The sequence below is a fragment of the Canis lupus genome, chromosome 9 (assembly GCF_003254725.2).
Source record: "Canis lupus dingo isolate Sandy chromosome 9, ASM325472v2, whole genome shotgun sequence".
In the NCBI taxonomy this organism is placed as follows: Eukaryota; Metazoa; Chordata; class Mammalia; order Carnivora; family Canidae; genus Canis; species Canis lupus.
The window spans coordinates 11,116,483-11,136,709 of NC_064251.1; the positions used below are offsets into that span (position 1 = coordinate 11,116,483).

The 20,227-nt window shown below is 36.6% G+C and overlaps 1 protein-coding gene across 5 annotated transcripts in view; it reads left to right on the plus strand.

Moving 5' to 3' along the window:
- LOC112652897 (ABC-type organic anion transporter ABCA8-like) overlaps positions 1-20,227 on the plus strand; it is a 76,341-nt gene that overhangs the window by 32,883 nt on the left and 23,231 nt on the right. For all 5 annotated transcript variants that reach the window (XM_025436529.3, XM_025436530.3, XM_025436528.3 and 2 more), the window contains 11 exons: positions 533-643; positions 1,697-1,872; positions 2,339-2,458; positions 2,700-2,838; positions 3,424-3,514; positions 6,812-6,951; positions 10,566-10,685; positions 13,520-13,718; positions 15,326-15,492; positions 18,904-19,037; positions 19,571-19,708. In XM_025436529.3, the coding sequence (XP_025292314.1) occupies positions 533-643; positions 1,697-1,872; positions 2,339-2,458; positions 2,700-2,838; positions 3,424-3,514; positions 6,812-6,951; positions 10,566-10,685; positions 13,520-13,718; positions 15,326-15,492; positions 18,904-19,037; positions 19,571-19,708 (1,535 nt within the window). The remainder of the gene's footprint in view (positions 1-532; positions 644-1,696; positions 1,873-2,338; positions 2,459-2,699; positions 2,839-3,423; positions 3,515-6,811; positions 6,952-10,565; positions 10,686-13,519; positions 13,719-15,325; positions 15,493-18,903; positions 19,038-19,570; positions 19,709-20,227) is intronic.

Consider the following 20,227-nt stretch of genomic DNA (forward strand, 5'->3'; position numbering starts at 1 on the left):
TGAAAGGTGTATTGTGTAACACTGAGGTAGTTTAAGGGTTTTCTGGATTTTTTTTCCCTACAAATTCAAATTTCCTTCTGTAATTTCAAAGCTGTTGTAGATACTGAATATTTTTCTTTTGTGCAAAAAGAGCAATTTATCTCAAAGGATTTTTAGCCACATAATAATTTACTGAACCATTAATATATTGTTTAGTCCATACATACTAGCATCCACCCACCATATACCAGGTAATGTCTATGAACCTGGGAGTATTAGATGTGTTTCCTTCTGTGAAACCAAGTTTTTTCAAAATTTCAAAACAGGATAGGCATATAAACCGATAAAACACATTCTACTGTTTTTATTTTGAATTTTACCAACCACTGTATTAATATTTAGAAAACATGGTTGAGGAAATAAAAAGGCAATCCATTAGCTTTGTAATACAATTTTATTTGTAATTTTGTTTTCCTTCCTGTCTCCCTACGTCTTTCCCTTCCTTCCTTTCTCCCATCCATTTTTCCTTTCTCCCCCCCAACCCCACTCCCAGATCTGGTTTTTGACATATATGAAGGCCAAATCACTGCAATACTTGGTCACAGTGGTGCTGGAAAATCAACACTGTTAAACATTCTTAGCGGGCTATCTGTTCCCACCAAAGGTAAGAGTTTTTTTTTCCAAAGTCAGGTCAACATATAAATCAAGTTGTTAATATAAAGTCTTTCTGATCATCAATCATAAACACAGATAACTATGGAGAATTGGAAGTTATTTTATAGAACTTGCTTATGAGGTATGACATATTTGATTGTTATACATGAAATTTGAGTCTTTCATGAGAATCACTGTCATGGTCATTAGTTATTATTTGACATTTGAACTTTTATCTGTTAGCTTTTGCTGCATAACAAGCATCCCCCAAGTTAATGGCCTAATATAAAAATTATTATTTCTTATGGTTCTGGGGTCGACTGGCAGTGCTTCTCTCTGGACTTAATTGGCTGGTGCTGGATGTTTTGGCGTGTCTTCACTCACATATATAGGGCTGCAGTTAGGAATTCTGCTTCTCTCTGCTCACATGGACTTTCATCCTCTAAGAGCCTGGTTGGGATTCTTCACCCAGGGGTTCATGATCCCAGAAACAAAGAGAAGGCAAATCCTGGTGCAGAGATAACTTCACAGCCTCTGTGTTTATTTATCCCATTTGCTAGGATTCTCTTTGTTACATAACCAAACTAAATGTGAGCAGTGGATAAATGGATGAGATCTTGATAGGAAAAGCTGCAGATGGGACTTTCTTTTTTTTTTTTTTTTTCTCCTTTCCAGTATACCACACAACTATAATGGAAGTTGTAGTGCCAATTAAAAAACCCTGGAAGAGAAAATCATGTGTCTAAAATGTAGTTAATAAATATATAGGGATTTTTCATCTAGAAAGAGCTTTTCTTTTTTAAGTGTTTATTTAAATTCCAATTAGTTAACATACAATGTAATATTAGTTTTAGGTGTACAATATAGTGATTCAGTACTTCTGTGCAATACCTGGTGCTCATCACAAACATCCTCCTTAATCCCCATCACCTATTTCCCCCAATCAACCCCCCAGGGCCCTCCCCTTTGGTAATCATCAGTGTATCCTCTAAAGTTAAGAGCCTGTCTAGAAATATCTTAATTCAAGCATGATCCTGATATTAACTTTTAACCTTTGTTATAGGTTCAGTCACCATTTATAACAATAAACTTTCAGAAATAACTGATCTGGAGAATATCAGCCAGCTCACTGGAATTTGTCCACAATCCAATGTACACTTTGACTTCCTCACTGTGAAAGAAAATCTCAGGCTCTTTGCTAAAATAAAAGGAATTCGACCACATGAACTGGACAAAGAGGTACTCAATATATAAGAACTGATGTATTGGCCAAAATGAGATTGTTGACTCTATTTGCACTGAGTTCTTTATGCTCTATTTAAATTATATTTGTGCAAATCATGTCTAAATATTGGGCAAAAAAAATTTTAGATAATAGCTAACACTGATGTATAATTTACTACATGCCAAGCATTAGCCTTACTTTCAAATATAATGATTGATTTGTTCCTCACAACAACTCTATGAAATAGGTACTGTGATCATCCCTATTGTATACATGTGAAAACTGAAGTTCAAGAACAAGCTTGTTGCCCAAGATGACGCAGCTAGTTAGAGCGGCATGGTGTTCAAATCCAGGCAGTCTGCCTCAGGATCCATGCTTTTAACCATTACACATTACAACTTTGTATTTTCAAATTTAAAGAAAAAGAAAAGAAAAGAAAAGAAATCTTGGTGTGTGACATAAATGTTGTCATTTGGCTAGATACAAAGAATTTTACTGGAATTGGAGATGAAAAATATTCAGGATGTCCTGGCTCAGAACTTAAGTGGTGGACAGAAAAGGAAACTCAGCTTTGCAACTGCCATTTTAGGAGATCCTCAGGTAAGTCAGACTAAATTTAGAGGTAAATTCAAAGTTTTAAAAATGAAACTTTTAGTAGTAGTTCAAATATTTTATTTGTAAAGGATGTCTGTGATAAAATATTTGTGATAGAGCATTAAATAGGATAACAAGATCCTAACATCAATATCCTTTTAAATAATAAGTAATATGGTTTCTCCATGTTTTCTGGAAGAACTGCGCCTTACTGGAGACACTCTTGATATATATCCTTCCTCGGTAGGTGTTCCTGTTAGATGAACCAACTGCTGGACTGGATCCCTTTTCAAGGCACCAAGTTTGGAACCTCCTGAGGGAGCGGAAAGCAGACCGTGTGATCCTCTTCAGTACCCAGTTCATGGATGAGGCTGACATCCTGGCTGGTAACTGCTGGCTTTCACTAAGTGTCATGATGAGGTCTTCATGAGACTTAAGAAATATGGATTGGTATTCCGAGCAGCTGTATTTTATAATGTGGTCATCTGGCTGTACCTGGAAATCTGAACAGCTGGTAATGCTATGAACGGAGCCCAAAGAGTCTCGCTCCCAACCATTTCCATGTGTCTCTCCGAATTTTATCATTTGATTACACTGGGGCATGATCTGCCAGGAAAGTCGATTATTGTGAAATGAGAGTCTATTCTAATACTTACACCAAATTAAGGTGAATCAAATTGAAATGTTCAAATAATTTTAGTGTTTGGTCCATTAAAATACACAATGATAGTCTGTATTACAAGATCTATCCACATCACCTCCGTGGCTGGCTGGATGGCAAAACAATAGCCTGAAGTATACAAATAAGGCTAAAGTGTGCCTGTTTCCATGAGTCTTTATTAAGCCCTGGATTTAAATAGGCAGAAGCTCCTAGATTAGAGCTGGATCATGATTACCTGTCTTTTCTTGGGAAACAGTGGGCGACTCCTTAACAAGCTTACAGACTTTCTTCTTTTCTTCTTCCTTTTCAGATAGGAAAGTGTTTCTCTCCAGCGGGAAGCTGAAGTGTGCAGGTTCTTCTCTATTTTTAAAGAAGAAATGGGGCATTGGATATCACTTAAGGTAGAGCCACTCAAAATGGCTGGGAAAATGAGAAATGAGCTAGCGAAGCATGATGCATGATGCAGCACATTACAACACACGAGAAACACTTGATTTTTTCCACACAGATGTTTGCATATACAGATGTTGGTGATACATGTATACAAAATGGAATTGCTGTGTGTATATATGAGGGATACTGATGAGTAGATGATAGAGATTGAAGACATAAGATAACTTGGGCACCTGGGTGGCTCAGTAGGTTAGGTGGCTGACCCTTAATTTCTGCTCAGGTCATGATTTCGGGGTTGTGAAAGTGTGGAGCCTGCTGACAAGTCTCTCTCTCTTCCTCTGCCCCTCCTCTCACTCATATGCCCCTTCTCTCTCTCTCTCAAAAAAAAAAAAAAGAAAATATAAGATAATTTAACAAAAAAATGGAGATAAATGTGATAGAAAATATATCCACAATACATTGTTTGTTTAGGAAGGTTTGGATTGAGGGAACTCTCATACCTGACACATTGTACTTATCACCCTCCTCCTCTCTCACCCACCTATTAACATAATTTTTTAAGTAGGCTCCTTGTTTCCACTCTTTCTTCCAGACATCTTGTCTTGTGCTTCCTCTTCTTTCCATCCTCTTCATTTTATTTTTATCATTATTTTAAATAGCATGTTCTAGCTGTTATTGAGTCATCCAGAGATAAGATACTTAGCATTATTTTATTTAAATCTTTTTGTCTTTTGAGATAGAAACTGTTGTTACTTTTACTCTACAGAAGAACAGAGAGTCTCCCTAGATTCATAAGTGATAGAGCCAGAACCGTACCTGGATATTTTTAACTCTGAAGGCTAATATCCAAATCCATATTTTAAATTACTTTTTAATATATTTGTGAATTGGTCAGTTTGTCCAAAGTACAGCTCTGATTTAAACCATCTATACCTTAAAAAGAAATATATATATATATGACAACAATAAAACAAAACAAACAAAAAATCTTTAATGGTACCATTTTTACCTTCCAGAATCCAGATTTTGTAGTCGTGTGATGCTGGTGTGGCCCGCACTATTAAGATTTCCATATTATTTGCCCTTAGCCAATTCAATAGCCATTAGTCAAAACTAGTTTAAAAAATTCATTGTTCATTGCACATGTCCTGTCATGACTTACATTTCACCTTGTTTGAGGTTATTTGCTGAGGCTGGCAGTTTCGTTGGACCCATTACCACCTGTTCAGTCCTAAAGCATTGTTTGAGTGCTATCTCATGCAGCCTTTATTAATCTTCCAGCTCTGTGTATTGTTCTAATATTTCATTTCCTATCCCACATTGTTTCAATTGCTCCTTGGAAGATAATTAAAAATCTCTGAAACTCAGTTTTCTCCCTTATGAAGTGGGAATAACAATTCCTAGTTGCAAGTGAAGGTTGTAGAGGAGTAAATTACATGGCACCTAGCACAAAAAGCATGGTAACAGAAATGTCCTCAAAATAAAAAATGCTAATCAGGATCCCTACCCAATCAGCAAGTGTTCCTAGACAATACTTTGTGTAAATTGCCTTATTTCTTCTAAATCAGGTCAGCCAGGGTTATCTGAATGGTTTAATGGGCTAAGCAACTGACTTTTGCTCAGGTCATGATCCCAGAGTCTTGAGATCAAGCCCCACATCCAGCTCCTTACTCAGCGGGAAATCTACTTTGCCCTCTGCCTCTCCCCCCTGCTCATGCTCATTCTCTCTCTCTCTCTCTCCAATAAATTAATAAAATATTTTTTTTAAAAAAATCAGGGTCAGCCAACTATGACCCATGAGCCAAAATCCAGCTCACTTCCCGTTGTTGTAAATATTGTTTGATTGGAACACAGCCACACCCGTGTGTTTAGATATTGCCTATGGCTGCTTCCACATTACAACAGCAGTGTTGAATAACTGTAGTGGAGATCTACTGGCCTGCAAAGTCTAAAATATTTACTATCTAGCCATTTTCAGCAAAAGTTTGTTGACCCCCATTTCCAAGGTACACACTCCTGGAGAGAGAATACATGTGCTGCTCATGCAGGTCTCTCTTTGACCCACACAAGTTCTTGTAAGTGACCAAAAAGTATTTCTTAAACTATTCTTACTTCAAGGAGAAACAATAAGATGGAGAACAATTATGAGTTTTGGGGTTTTTGCTTCATTCCCTCAGGGGGTTTCACTGCTTCTAAAAATAATACATATTCTCACATGGTCTTAATAGTTATGAATAAAGAGTATAATTTCAGTATAAGCATTTGATCAAATAAAATAGCCATTTTTAAAGGACTTGCTAAGTTAAAACATCATTATTATTTAGTTCTCAGGGCAACTTTAGATGTTGAGAATCATTCCATTTCTGCTAAAGAGCAAACTGTTAAGTAACAAGGTTCCTTACAGGGTTAAGTAACATATTTCAAATGGCAAAACTAAGTTAGAAGCCATGTCACCCCTGATATTTTGTCGGCTACATATTTATAACCTTGATTAATACATTTTTTGTTTGTTTTTCTACACTGGGGAAATATCCATGCTTTTTTAAATGGATACACTAGTTTTCTCTATGATACTTTGTTCTTAGCCAAAGTTCTGGGTTAGCATACAAAGAAAGCAAAACTTAGTGATCTCAACCATCCATACCCACATTCATCCACAATTAATTTCTAACTGCAACCCATTTCCTTCATAGCACTTACCACTGTTGTTAATCTATTAGTTATCTGTTTATTTGTTTTCTCCCTGTCTCCCCATTAGAAGTCAACTCCGTAAGTGTAGAGCAATGCTCTTTCATTCACCATTGTACCCTCAGCATTTAGGGAAATTTTTGTCACATACTAATAACTTGATAAATTTGTACAAAAGAGTAAACCAAGTAATGGAACCTTGCCTTGTGTCTTTGCCTATCAAAAATCCCTTCTTCTTGTCCAATACAATAATCCTTTTAATCCAACTTAAACTCCCTTCCAAAAATCGACACCTTTCCATTTTGTATAGTCTTGGTTGTGTCTCTGGTATCTGTACTCTGGTGCTGTTCTCCTTGTAAGGACTTGAGTCAATATCAACCTTGTCTGGACATCACCCCAGAATAACCAGACCAGTACTTCTGACTAGTTCCCTCTGTTTTCTCCCATTACATTTATATGATCTGATTTTTTTTGTTGTTCTCTCATTTCATGTTTGAATGACCTATCTCTTGCATTAGATTTTAATTGACTTTTCTTTGTCCCTTAGAAGCTAGTAATTTTCCTCATGCCACTGAAGACTGTGTCAAATAACATAGATTTTTTTTTTCAAATGCCAGTTTGCAGTTGAATGAAATGCATGTTCAGGAAAATATAACATCGCTTATTAAACAGCACATCCCTGATGCCAAATTATCAGCAGAAAGTGAAGGAAAACTTGTCTACACATTGCCCTTAGAAAGAACAAATAGATTTCCAGGTAATGTACTATGTACTAATGTACACTATGAAATGAAATATGTAAATAATATTCATAGAAACAATGGTAATTCTTATATTGAGAGCTTACAATGCGTGCAGGTATTTGAAACACAATGTAAAGAATAATACAGTAACTGGATGGTTTTGTCTATAGTGAGAAATATTATAATCTAATAGTTGTATTTCAATGTCTGGGTATTTTAGGGAGCCTTTTTAAATCTCCCATTCCCTTTGTAGTCGTGTGACTACAGAGGCAGAAATTCTAGTATTCATAACTGTGAACGAACACAAAGTATTGAAAACCTCTGGCTTTACCATTACATGAAACAGTCCCATGATTCTTCTCTTGACAAGACTTTTGTGATAACTTTGGGGTTTTTAGGCCAAAGCATAGAAGTCTACTTTATGACAGCCATCTTTTTTTTTTTTTTTTTTATGACAGCTATTTTGAATTCTTTGTCTGGTAAATCATGTAGCTTCATTTCATGAGGGTCTATTTCTGGACAATTATCTTGTCCCTTTTTGGGGAACATCTTCTACTGATTTTTTTTCTTTTTATTTTCATTTCCCTTGATACTTTCTGTTGATACTTTGCACCAGATAAAGCGGGCATGTTGTTTCAGTCTTCACAGACTGGCTTCCTGCAGAAGACACCCAGAAATCAGCCTGGTCAGAGATTCTGAGTGCCCCCATCAACTCTTTTGAAGAAAGCACCTGTGGTTTTTGTCAGGTCACTCTGTGGTGAGCCAGGGGAGAGAGTTATAGCATTACTTAAACTAGAATAATCAAGAGAGTGTGCAGTTGGCAGAGTGATCAACACAAAGCTAGATAGAACAGAATCTAGAACCTAGAAGTAGACCCACACAGATATGCCTAGCTGATTTTTGACAGAAGTGGAGAAACAATTCAATGGAAGAAGGATAACATTTCCAACAAATGGAGCAAGTAGATCCACAGGCATAAAAAGAACCTTTACCTAAATCTCTTACCTTATACAGACATTAACTTAATGTAAATGATGGACATAAATATAAAATGTAAAACCATAATTTTTTTAAATGAACAAGAAAACCTGCAGGATCTACTACTAGGCAGAGTTCTTAGGCATGACACCAAAATCACAGCCTATGAAAGGAAAAAAACTAAGTTGTACTCCATCAAAATTTTTAAAAATGCTTTGTAAAAGATCCCGTTAAGAAGATGATAGAACAAGTTATAGACTGGGAGAAAGTATTCACAAGCTTCACGAAGGACTGGTATCTGAACATATAAAGAACTCTGAAAACTTAACTGTAAAAGACAAGCAACCTAATTGGAAAATGGGAAAAATATAAGAAGAGACAGTTCACTGAAGATGATGTACAGGTAGCAGAGATGCACATGAAAAGGTGTGCAGTATCATATGTCAATAGGGAAATGCAAATTAAAACCACTATGTGATCTCATTACATACTTAGCAGAATGGCTAAAAAAATTTTTTTATACAGTGATACTATCCAACACTGGCTAGGATATAGACAAAATGAATCACTCATACATTGCTGATGGGAGTATAAAATGGCACAGCCACTCTGAGAAAAAGCTTGCAGTTTCTTTAAAGCAATAAGCATGCAACTCCCATACAACTGAATCATTTCACTACTGGACATTTATCCTAGAGATATGAAAATATATGCACACAGAAACCTGTACATGCACACAGCAGCTTCATCTGGAACAGACAATAGCCAAAAGGACCCAGATGCCCTTTAACAAGTAAATGGTTAAATTGTAGTACATTCATGATGTGCAGTGCCACTCAACAAAATAAAAGGGAACAGGCTACTGACGGGCATATGCGACAACCTTGATGAATATTCAGAGAGCTATGCTTGGTGGAAATACCCAATTCCAAAAGATTACATACTGTAGGACAATATTTATATAATATTTTTGAAATAACAGAATTATAGAAATGGAAAGCAGATTAATAGTTGGCATGGATTGGGAGAAGAGGGTATCAGGAGAGATGGGTGTAGCTGTAAATGGGTAGCATGATCATTGAGGTGATGGAAGTGCTCGGTATCTTGATTGTATTAATGTCAATAGCGTGGTTGTGATATCATACTGTGACTTTTTAAGATATTATCATCTGGGGAAATGGACTGAAGTGTACAGATCTCTCTATTATTTTTTACAACCACATGTGAATCTAAAATTATCTCAAGGGATGTCTGGATGGTAGTCAGTTAAGCATTCAACTCTTGATTTTGGCTCAGGTCATGATCTCAAAGTTATGAGATCAAGCCTTGGGGTAAGGCTCTGCACTGGGTGTGGGGTCTGCTTAGAATTCTCTCTCTCTCTCTCTCTTTCTATTCCCCTCTCATACTCTTTCTCCCTAAAATAAAATAAAATAAAATAAAATAAAATAAAATAAAATAATCTCAAGTTTAATTTAAAAAGAAAGAAAAAGTTTACTTGTAATGTATGTCATCCGGAAGATTTACTACTTGGTAATGGGGCACAATGAGAGCCACATTAGGTGGTTGAAGCAATTAACCAGGCCATGTGTGGTTATCAAACACATAAATTACCCCACAAAGTCATTCAAGTATACATTTTGTGGTGACAGTGCAAGTATTCCTTAGAGCTATCAGGCAAAATGTTAGTTGAACCCTAATTAATGTTATAATTAGGGTATTCATACTAGTTATAATTTAGAGGAGATTTGTAATATTTTAGGTAAAATAAAGAATTACACATAAGGCTCACTAGCAGTTTGAATCTTCTTTTCTGCTTTTCTGTATATGCTACTCTAACAAGATGAAAAGCCTTTAACTTATCCTTTTGCCCAATTAGAAGCTGCAGGTGGAAGCCTCAGGACTTCTGTAATTAGGTTTTTATCCAAGCTTCATTTAATTAAATGTTATTTTTCAGATCCATGCAGGCAGGGGCATTGTTCATTGTTTTTAGAAAACCAAAAGTATTTTTGGTGAACAAACTAAAGAATGACTGGATACTGAATTGCTAGCAGGAGTCCTGCCTGCCAGTTCCTGACTATTCCAAGATGCCCTGGGTCAGTTGTACATTCTCTAGGAGATCTTGTGAATTTTTTCTTCCACAGTCAAAGGCAGAAATCAAAAAAATGATTTATAATTTATGTACTTCCTTTAACATATATCTTTTGAACTGAAAAAGCTTCAGCACCATCCAACTAATTCTCAAAAAATTAGTTCTTTCCCTTGGGCCGCTTAAAGCACAAATGGCCCTGGAAAAGAGTCTTCAGTTCATTAGAGTTGAAAAAACTTGAGGTTCCACTGGTAACTAAATGTTAAAAGCAAGTCAGAAAAAAAAATGTAAAATGATCTTAATATAAGTAAATATAAATTAGCATTTGATTAAAAGAAGTTAATATAGACGCTATTAACAATATAAAATTAAAAATAACATAGAATTTGAAGAGTAAGTTTACTTATTCTGAAATGTTAGTTTTTAAATGTCTGACATATCACAAGTATAATTTCATGCATCTGTCCTTTTTAGTTTGCAAAGTTGTCCTCAGTTCACAAATATACATCTTATGTATATTTGAATGACGTTGTGACTCAGTTCGCTTGTGTGTGTCTTCTTCAGCACTTTATGAGGATCTGGATAGATGTCCTAGCCTGGGAATTGAGAATTACGGTGTTTCCATGACAACTTTGAATGAAGTGTTCCTGAAACTAGAAGGAAAACCAGCTATCGATGAATCAGGTAAATAAAATGCACGAAAACGATCATGTAAATGTATTCACAACACCTACTGCGGTTATATATTTCCATAAGATGCAAGTCCATTCCTAAACAAGGATAAATAAAGCCAAAATACATCCCTGTCACATTTGCTCCCTTTATTGCTAGTTTTGCCTTGTTATTAAAGATGGCCCATTTTCTAACCAAGGCTGACTACCTTCATCCTGTTTCCCAAGAGCAATTTCAGACAAAATATTTACTTTCAATTCCTCTCTTCAAGCGTTCCAATTACGTTCTCGCACTGCCTGTTGGCCTGGGGTTCTGATGAGGAGTCAGCTTTAGATCTTATTGAGAATCTCTCATGTATGATGAGCTGTTTTTTTCTTTGGCAGTTTTCAAGATTCTGTCTTTGTCCCTGGCTTCAATTTGACTCTGATGTCTTTAGGTGTTCATCTATTTGCATTTATCCTTTTTTTAAGATTTTATTTATTTATTTATGAGAGACATGGAGAGAGAGGAAGAAACATAGGCAGAGGGAGAAACAGGCTCCCTGTGGGGGGCCTGATGAGGGACTCGATCCCAGAACCCTGGGATCACGACCTAAGCCAAAGGCAGATGCTCAACCACTGAGCCACCCAGGTGCCCCTTCTTGCATTTATCCTGCTGCTTCTTGCATTCATCCTTCTTGCATTTATCCTGTTTGGTGAGCTTCTTATATCTGTAGTTAATGTTTTTCATCAAATTTGGGAAGTTTTTAGCCATTAATTTTTCCACTATACTTTCTGACCCCTTCTCTCTCAACTCTCCTTCTGGAACTTCCATTAACGTACATGGTAGTGTATGTTAGTTTGCTTGATAGTGAGTCACGTTTCTCTGAGACTTCATTTTTTTTTTTCATTCCTTTTTCTTTCTTAATAATCTCAATTTATCTTTTGTGATGTTCCCTGATTTCTTTCTTCCACTGGAAGAAACCTGTTGAGCTTTTGTTTTTGTCAGTGAATTTTTAAAATCAGTTATTATATGTTTCAACTACAAAATTTCTATTTGGTTATTTTAAATAATTTTTACACTTCCAATGATACACCCTATTTGATGAGAGATTATTATAACACTTGGCTTATAAATGTGTCGTTCAATGTACAGATATTTGTGGATTTCCTAGATATTGTTTTTTTTAAAGGTTTTATTTATTTATTCATGAGAGACATAGAGAGAGAGAGGCAGAGACACAGGCAGAGGGAGGAGAAGCAGGCTCTTTTCAGGGAGCCTAATGTGGGACTCGATCCCATGACTCTGGGATCATGACCTGAGCCGAAGGCAGATGCTCAACCACTTAGCCACCCAGGGGTCTAAGTATTCTTATTGACATTAAAATCATATTCCAGCACAGACAAAATTCTAGACCTCTCTCTATGTGATACTGCTCCACTGCCAAGTTTCTCAACAAGAAAAGATATCTAGAAGAAGAAGGAGGAGGAGGAGGAGAGGAGGAGGAGGAGGAGGAGGAAGAGGAGAAGAGATATCTCCTTGATTTTCATCTTGCTGTCATTTTTTATTTTGGGGGGGATTTTCAGTTTTTCTACTACTAAGGAATTAACCTGACTCTCCACTCTTGACTACAGCTTACCATGTCTTGAGAGATCTCTCCACCTTACCACCCTACACTCAGACATTACCATGTACCCAGCCAAGGTCCACTCTATCTCAGTATATCTCTCTCTGCTCATTTGTCCAGTAGCCAGCCCCTGGTGGATTTCTTTCACAAAGGAAGACCCCATGGACCTTGATGACATCTTGCACAAGACTCTATGTGACTTGGTGTGTATCTTTCTTAGCTCTTCTTTCCCATCTCCAGCCTTTGTTCCCATGTATTTGGTGAAGTTCTCATGGGAAAGAGTTGGTAAAAGGTGTAAACTCATTTTATGACTTGGGTACCACGTGACTCTAGTCTGTCCTGCCAGGCCGTGTGACCGTGTTTGTTTACTGTTCTCTCCTCATTCATGTCTAAATTTCTTTCCTTCTTCTACTGTGCCCCTAACATGAAATTTGCCTCCCCTAGGAATGGCCCTTCTCTCTATGAAAATTATTATTATTATTTTGCTGTCTTTGTGCTTTCATGTATCTGATCAGTTCAGAATAGCAGGCACTATTCTCTTCTTGGTAAGAAAGGTGACAGTCTCTTGCAACTAAGTGGAAGCAGAAGATCTCAGAATTATTCTTTTAATGTACTGTTGACTATCTTGTATAGGATCCTTACATTTTTATTAGTAACTGGAATGGTGTGTTTCTGTGTCTGTGATTACACATTTATGGGTGTGTGCTTTTTTGAGGTTTGATGTCAGGCTTATTCTAGCACCACACAATGAACAACATCCTGGGTATCTAGAAATTGTGGGGTATATCCAAGACAGTGCAGCCTCAAATGGTGTCAACAGATTTGAGATCTTTCCAGTAACAACAATGAACGGTTAACCCTCAGTGGATAGCATGTCTATTTATAGCTTGTTTCTCTAGGTGAGCACCTGAGATTGTTGTTTCCTTTACCAAGTTTCCAAGTGACATCTAGGCACTATGTTATTTTGCATATTCATCGTAACCTCTTTAATGTATTGTCTGTATCCAAATGATCTGAGAGCCCCTTTCTACTCCTTTTGTTCAAGGAATGAAACTTTCATTGATTTTTCTGATTCAGGGCAGCGGCCAATAATACCACATAATGCCTACAGTTATGCAGAAGACTCTGATATCATTGGTAAAACAAACTCCTCCAGTAAGCTCCATAAGGTCCATCCGAAGTGGCATTTTATGAATTGCTTCTTTTTTTTTTTTTTTTTTTTTTTTTTTGTATTTTGCAGATTTTGCCATGTTGGGAGAAGCACAGGCAGAAAGAACCGGAGACACGGAGAGGCTTGTTGAGACAGAACAAGTTCTCAGTTCACTTAATGAAATGAGAACGACATTAGGTGGCATGGCTCTCTGGAGACAGCAGATCTGCACAATTGCAAGGGTTCGCTTCTTGAAATTAAAGCATGAAAGAAAAGTTTTCTTATCACTGTGAGTGCCAGAGTGTGATAGGACTTTTTTTTTTCAGTCAAAACATTAAAAACAAAAAGAAAAACAAAACAAATCTAAGATGTAAAAACAGGAGAAGACAACCAAATAATAAAAATAAATTTTTCCACCTATAAAACTGGATAAAGAATAATACTCCGTTTAGTAAATGGTTTTAGTAGTTATCTATCAGCAGGCTAGCAGGGGAAGTTTATAATGTTTTAGAGTCAAGTTTCAGGAAAAAGCTGAAGTAATGTAGTTTTCCTGTGTTATTCCATCTCTTTCAAATTTTCCACTATGGTAGGTGACTGACACATCAGGATGTGGATTTTTCCCCCAGCATATCTATATGCTGATGCCTTATTTTAGATGCTCTACAATAATGCTCCTGATTCTTCCCTGGATGTCCCGACTCTCCCACTGTATTCTACTTTCTCTTACCTAGGTGTCATGACTTCCCCACTAGCCCTCTTACGTGATGAAAGCTCACTCCATAGTGTGCATGGTGAGCACTATCCCTGCTCCTAAGAGTCACATCACCTCTCATTAGCACCCTTGTGTCTTTGGCACTTTGGCTGTCAATCATTACCTAGTCTATGAATTCTTTGATTAAGCATCGAAAAATAGGAGGCTTGTTAGCACATAATAGAGTCTCAGTAAATACTTGCTAAATAAATAAATAATGGGAATTCCTTGAGAATCTTTGACAAGGAGATAGCATGATTTAATAAAAACCTTATTAAAAAAAAAGAAAGAAAAACCTTTATTATTAATCTGGCAACCCTGTATGACAGAGTCTGGAGAGATGCCGAGCATTTAGCAAGAATTCAAATAAGATGTAATATTGTAAAATTAGAAATTAGGAATAGAAAAGTTTTGAGGCAAGATATAATGAAGAAATGATAAAAATTTTCAACTGAGGGGTGCCTAGGTGGCTCAGTTGGCAAAGCGTATGACTCTTGGTTTTCAGGTCATGGTTTCAGGGTCATGTGATCGAGCCCTGTATTGGGCTCCAAGTTCAGCAAAGAGTCTGCTTGGAAATATTTTTCCTCTCCCTCTCCCTCTGCTCCTCCCCACCCCACTCATGTGCTTGTTCTCTTGCTCTCTCTCTTTCTCTTTCTCAAATTAAAAAAAAAAAAAATCAACTTATTTTAAATAGAGAATATAGGAGAATAAAGAGTAAAGAATAATTGAAAATTTGAGCCTGGAGACTAACGAAATCCTGCTGTCACTAAAGAAATAGGAACTATGTGAAAAGGAGTAGGTGTGAAGAAAATTGAGTACAGAGCTTTGACTGATTAACTAGCAGGAAGGGAGGGCAAAATACCGGAGTCTCGGAGGAGAAGCAGAATCTGCATGCACAGTTAAAGGGATTCGTGTGGGATATGCAGGGGCCAGAGAGTAACAAGAGAAGTGAGAAAAGGATAAATCTAATTTTCTCATCTTTAATTAAGAGGTAGGAAAAGGACGAAATACTCAAGAAATGACTCAGAGAGCTCTATGTTTAATTTTCATAATTTATTGATCTCATCACATCATAATCTGCTCAGATGGTTCCAAAAGGTTCAGAAATGACTGTGCATTCATGCTGGCATCTTTCTTCTGTGTAGTTTCTTGATTCTAGGAATTGGAATTTGCCCCCTTCTTTTGGAGAATATCATCATGAGAATTTATGAAAGGAGCTACACTTGGGACCTTTCTCCTCATTTATACTTCCTTGCTCCTGGACAACAACCACGTGATCCTCTCACTCAACTATTGATCATCAATAAAACAGGTATTCTGTGGTGAATACACCATTCCCAAATGCATTCACTGTTACAAGTAATACTTATAAAACATAAAACATGAGAGGGGAAAAATGAGCTTTTGACTTCTTCAGCATAGGACTGTTCATGAGGCTTGAGGATGATGAATACAAGCCCAAAATGGAAAAGGAATCAGGAAAATATTTGCCAAGGAGAAAAATATTTCCTGGCAGCTGTTTGCAAAATGAAAGCATTTGTAACATCTTGTGATATAACTCCTGTACTATTTCATTTATTGCAAGTGTACAATTCAGTAGGTTTGAGTGTATTTCACAGAATATTGTGACCATCATTACAACTTATTTTAGAATATTTTCATCTCAAAAAGAAATCCCATACTTGTGAATACTCACTCTCACTCACTTTGTCCCCAGCTCTGAGAAACCACAAATTTTCTTTCTGTTTCTACAGATCTGCTACTCTGGACATTTAATATTTAACATAAGTCGAATTATACAAGATATGATCTTTTATGACTAACTTCTTTCACTTAGCACGATGTTTCAAGGTTCATCTCTGTTGTAGCATGTTTCGATATTTAACATTTTAATTGTGGAATAATATTTTATTGTGTGAATGTACTACATTTTATTTATTATTCATCAGATGATGGGTATATTTCCCCAATAACTGGCTATTATGAATAATGCTCCTATACACATCCATGTGTAAGTTTTTATATGAACTCTTTTTTCCTTTCTTTGGGATATAAAACCCAGAAATGAAATTGCTGGGTCATGTGGTGACTATATTTAGCCTTTTGAGGAATGGTCAAACTTTTAAAAAGTGACTACTCCAATTTATATTTATGCCAACAATTTGTGAGGAGTCCAATTTCTATACATTTTCACCCAAACTTGTTATTTCCTGTCTTTTTTTTTTGTCATACTCATCATAGTTTGAATCAACTAGTATCTTGTGGTTTGATTTGCATTTTACTAATCACTAATGACCTTAGGTAGGCATCTCTCCATGCGCTTACTGATCAGTTGTGTATCTATCTTTGGAGAAGTGTCTTTTTTTCCTATTTAACAAAATGGGTTGTATGTTCTTTTTATTGAGTCCTAAGTGTCTTTATATGTTCTAGATACAAGTCTCTGATTAGTTGCAATAGATCCTCATTGTTCACGGGTGAGGTATTTGCAAACTTGTCTAGTCAGTAGCAAAACCAATACTCATGGCTCTCTCATAGCCATTCACAGACATGCTCAGAGAAGTGAAAATTTGAGTCACTGGGCACACACTTTGCACCTGAGGTAGAACAAGGTGACACTCTGCCTTCTTGTTTAAGCTCTCATGCTGTACATAAGTATCCTTTCTGTAGTCTGTTTAGTGCCACATTTTTTTCACAGTTTCATGCTTTTTGTTGGTGATTCTGCTATTGAAAAAGGCTCCCAAGTATGGTGCTGAATAGCTTTCCAGTGTCCCTAAGTCAAGAAGGCTGTAAGGTACCTTACAGAGAAAATACGTGTGTTAAATAAGCTTTGTTCAGGCATGAGTTATAGTGCCACTGGCTGTGATATCAATGTGAATGAATCAACAATATATATACCAAAACATATATAAAATGTGGTGATACATGGGTTGGTCAAAGAAACTGTTGTGACCAGAAGCTCACAGGAACCTAACCCTGTGTTTCCCCTAGGAGCAATAATTAAGAGTTGACTATTTCGGGCAGCCCGGGTGGCTCAGTGGTTTAGTGCCGCCTTCAGCCCAGGGTCTGATGCTGGGGAGGGATCAAGTCCCATGTTGGACTCCCTTCATGGAGACTGCTTCTCCCTCCGCCTCTCTCTCTCTCTCTCTCTCTCTCTCTCTCTCTTTCTCTCTCTCTCTTTCTCTCTGTGTATCTCATGAATAAATAGATAAAATCTTTAAAAAAAGGAATTCACTATTTCAGTGTTTGTGGTGACTTTATAGAATATATGTACCATGAATAATAAGAATCAACTGCAAAAAACATCATCCTGTAGATTGCCTTTTCATTTTCTCATTAGTGGCCTTTGAAGCCTCATGTTTTAATTCATAGGAAGTCTAACTTATTTTTTTTTTCCTTGCTTGTGCTTTTGGTGTCATATCTAGGTAAGCTTTATCTAACCCAAGATAATAAAGATTCACTTCTATACTTTCTTCTAAGGTTTTTGTATTCTTAGTTCTCATATATAGGTCTGTGATCCATTTTGAGTTAATTTTTTGTGTATGGTGTGAAGAAAGGATGCAACTTCAGTGACTATCTAGTTATCATCCTGGGAAGGGATGGCCACCAACCTTTCTCATTCCTTCCAGGTCCAGGTTACAGAAACTCCATCCCAGGCAGTGAAAGGTCTAGAGTTCTCTTCTTCCATCCATCCTCTATTCATAATATGGAAGCTCTATCCTAGGCACAAGAGGCCAAAAATAACAAGGCCCAATTATCCTTGTCTTCAAGGATCCAGTTCTTTCCAGGAAGATACTATAGCCCTAGACTGGGCTGGAAGAAGAAGGATTCCTGGGCTCTTGACCAGATCCAGTCAGAGTGGAGCTTCTGTCATACTAATCGAGGATAGGGAGTGAAGGTATAGGTTTTGGCTCAAATGCCAGTTTCTTAGTGTTCTTACCCAGTGTATTACATTTTTCTTAAATAATTATTGTTTTCTATTTTCTGTATGCCTCTAAGATAATCAGGAGATTTTTAACTTGTTGGATTTTTAGTAATTTTCTCAAGTTGTGATTGCTTTTCTAGGGGAAGGTCCACAAAGCTCTTCATGTCTTCATCCAACAGGTTGTCTTCCTATATCAAGACACATTTTTAAAGTCAATTAATAATCTAGAAGTAGTAAAGTGAGATTTAGCAATTTTTGCGGTTAATTAGTGGAGGTTATATGTGTCATTAAAACTTTAACTGTGAAGGCCACTCATTTCAATAGTCTAGGAAAAATATAGCACCAAATACCATATGGTGCTAAAAAAGACTTTTATCTTTCACATTAGCAATAATCAGAAACAAACAAACATATTATAAAGTAAACTCCATGACAAGTGCATAGATTCTTAATTCACAGTAGCAAATATGTTCTTATGTTCTTTTTTTTTTAATTTTTATTTATTTATGATAGTCACAGAGAGAGAGAGAGAGAGAGGCAGAGACACAGGCAGAGGGAGAAGCAGGCTCCATGCACCGGGAGCCCGATGTGGGATTCGATCCCGGGTCTCCAGGATCGCGCCCTGGGCCAAAGGCAGGCGCCAAACTGCTGCGCCATCCAGGGATCCCTGTTCTTATGTTCTTATGACAGTACATATTACAGTAAGGATCACATAATGACATTAATTATAATTTCACGGTACAACTTGATATTGATTTTCTAAGTTTTGTGGTATACCTAATATATTTAATTATAATTTAGGGGCAAGCATTGATGACTTTATACATTCTGTGGAGCATCAGAACATAGCTTTGGAAGTAGATGTATTTGGAACTAAAAATGGCCTGGATGACCCATCTTATAATGGAGCCATCACAGTATCTGGTAATACAAAGGTATGCTGGTCTCTGTTTCATAATGTTTCTCAAAGGTGTGGAAAGCTAACATAATATCAAGATACTTAGTTCTCCAGGAAACAAAATGAAAAACAAGTACTGCTTTCATTTCCTACTTACTCAGTGATAGTCATTAGTATATTGAATAATTCAATCGCAGTCACCGTCTAACAATACAAACTGTGTGTATTAGCAGAATAAATACTGTATAATACCCACTGTCAAGTGCATATTTAAGTCCAAAGAACTCAGATTTCCTCTCAGGGATTTTATAATAGATATATTCTGAAACCTCTGTTTTATTCTTAAACACTAATAGTTGATTCTAGCCTTAAGCCAGATGTCTGGGGTCCTGAAAATTAAATACAGCCTACATACATATTTTGTTTTACTTATATGGTATTTTTTCTTTGATTATTTGACATCATTTTAAAACCACAACTTTTCATTAAAATATTGAATTTTGACCACTTCAGCAAAAAAAAAAAAATGAAGATCTTTGAGAATTTATAATCTTGCTTTTTATATTTTAGAATTACAGTTTTTCATTAGCGTGCAATACCAAAAGACTAAATTGCTTCCCAGTTCTTATGGATATCATTAGTAATGCGCTACTTGGAATGATTACACCATCAGCACATATCCAAACTGACAGAAGTACATTTTCAAGTGTAAGTATATTGACTCTCCTCCATCAGGAATCTGGACTCTCTTCCCACAGGATCTCCCAGATCACCCCTCTTTGAAGTGCTGCGATCTTGTTCTTGTTGTGTAAACTCTTGCATAATAAATTACCATTTGGATTCATGCTAGCTCCTGGGTGTGAAAAATCAATACGCTTTTTAGAGCTTCCATTTTTTAAGTAATATCTACACCTAACGTGGGACTTGAGCCCACAACCCCGAGATCATGAGTCACATGCTCTACAAGCTGAGCCAGCCCAGTCCCCCCAGAGCTTCAATTTTTTAAATGAAAAACAGAACTAATAAAATATCTTTTCAAGGAGAACGTGAGGTAATGAAAGTGAACTTATACAGCACTGAAACCAGCACAAAAACATTAAGAGGGAAGGAAGGAAAGGAAAGGGGAGGAGGGAAATTAGGAGGAAGACAGAGAGGGGAAAAGAAATGAAAAGAGAAAGAAAAGAAAGAAAAGAAAAAAAAAAGAAAAGAGAAACAAAACTGAGGTCT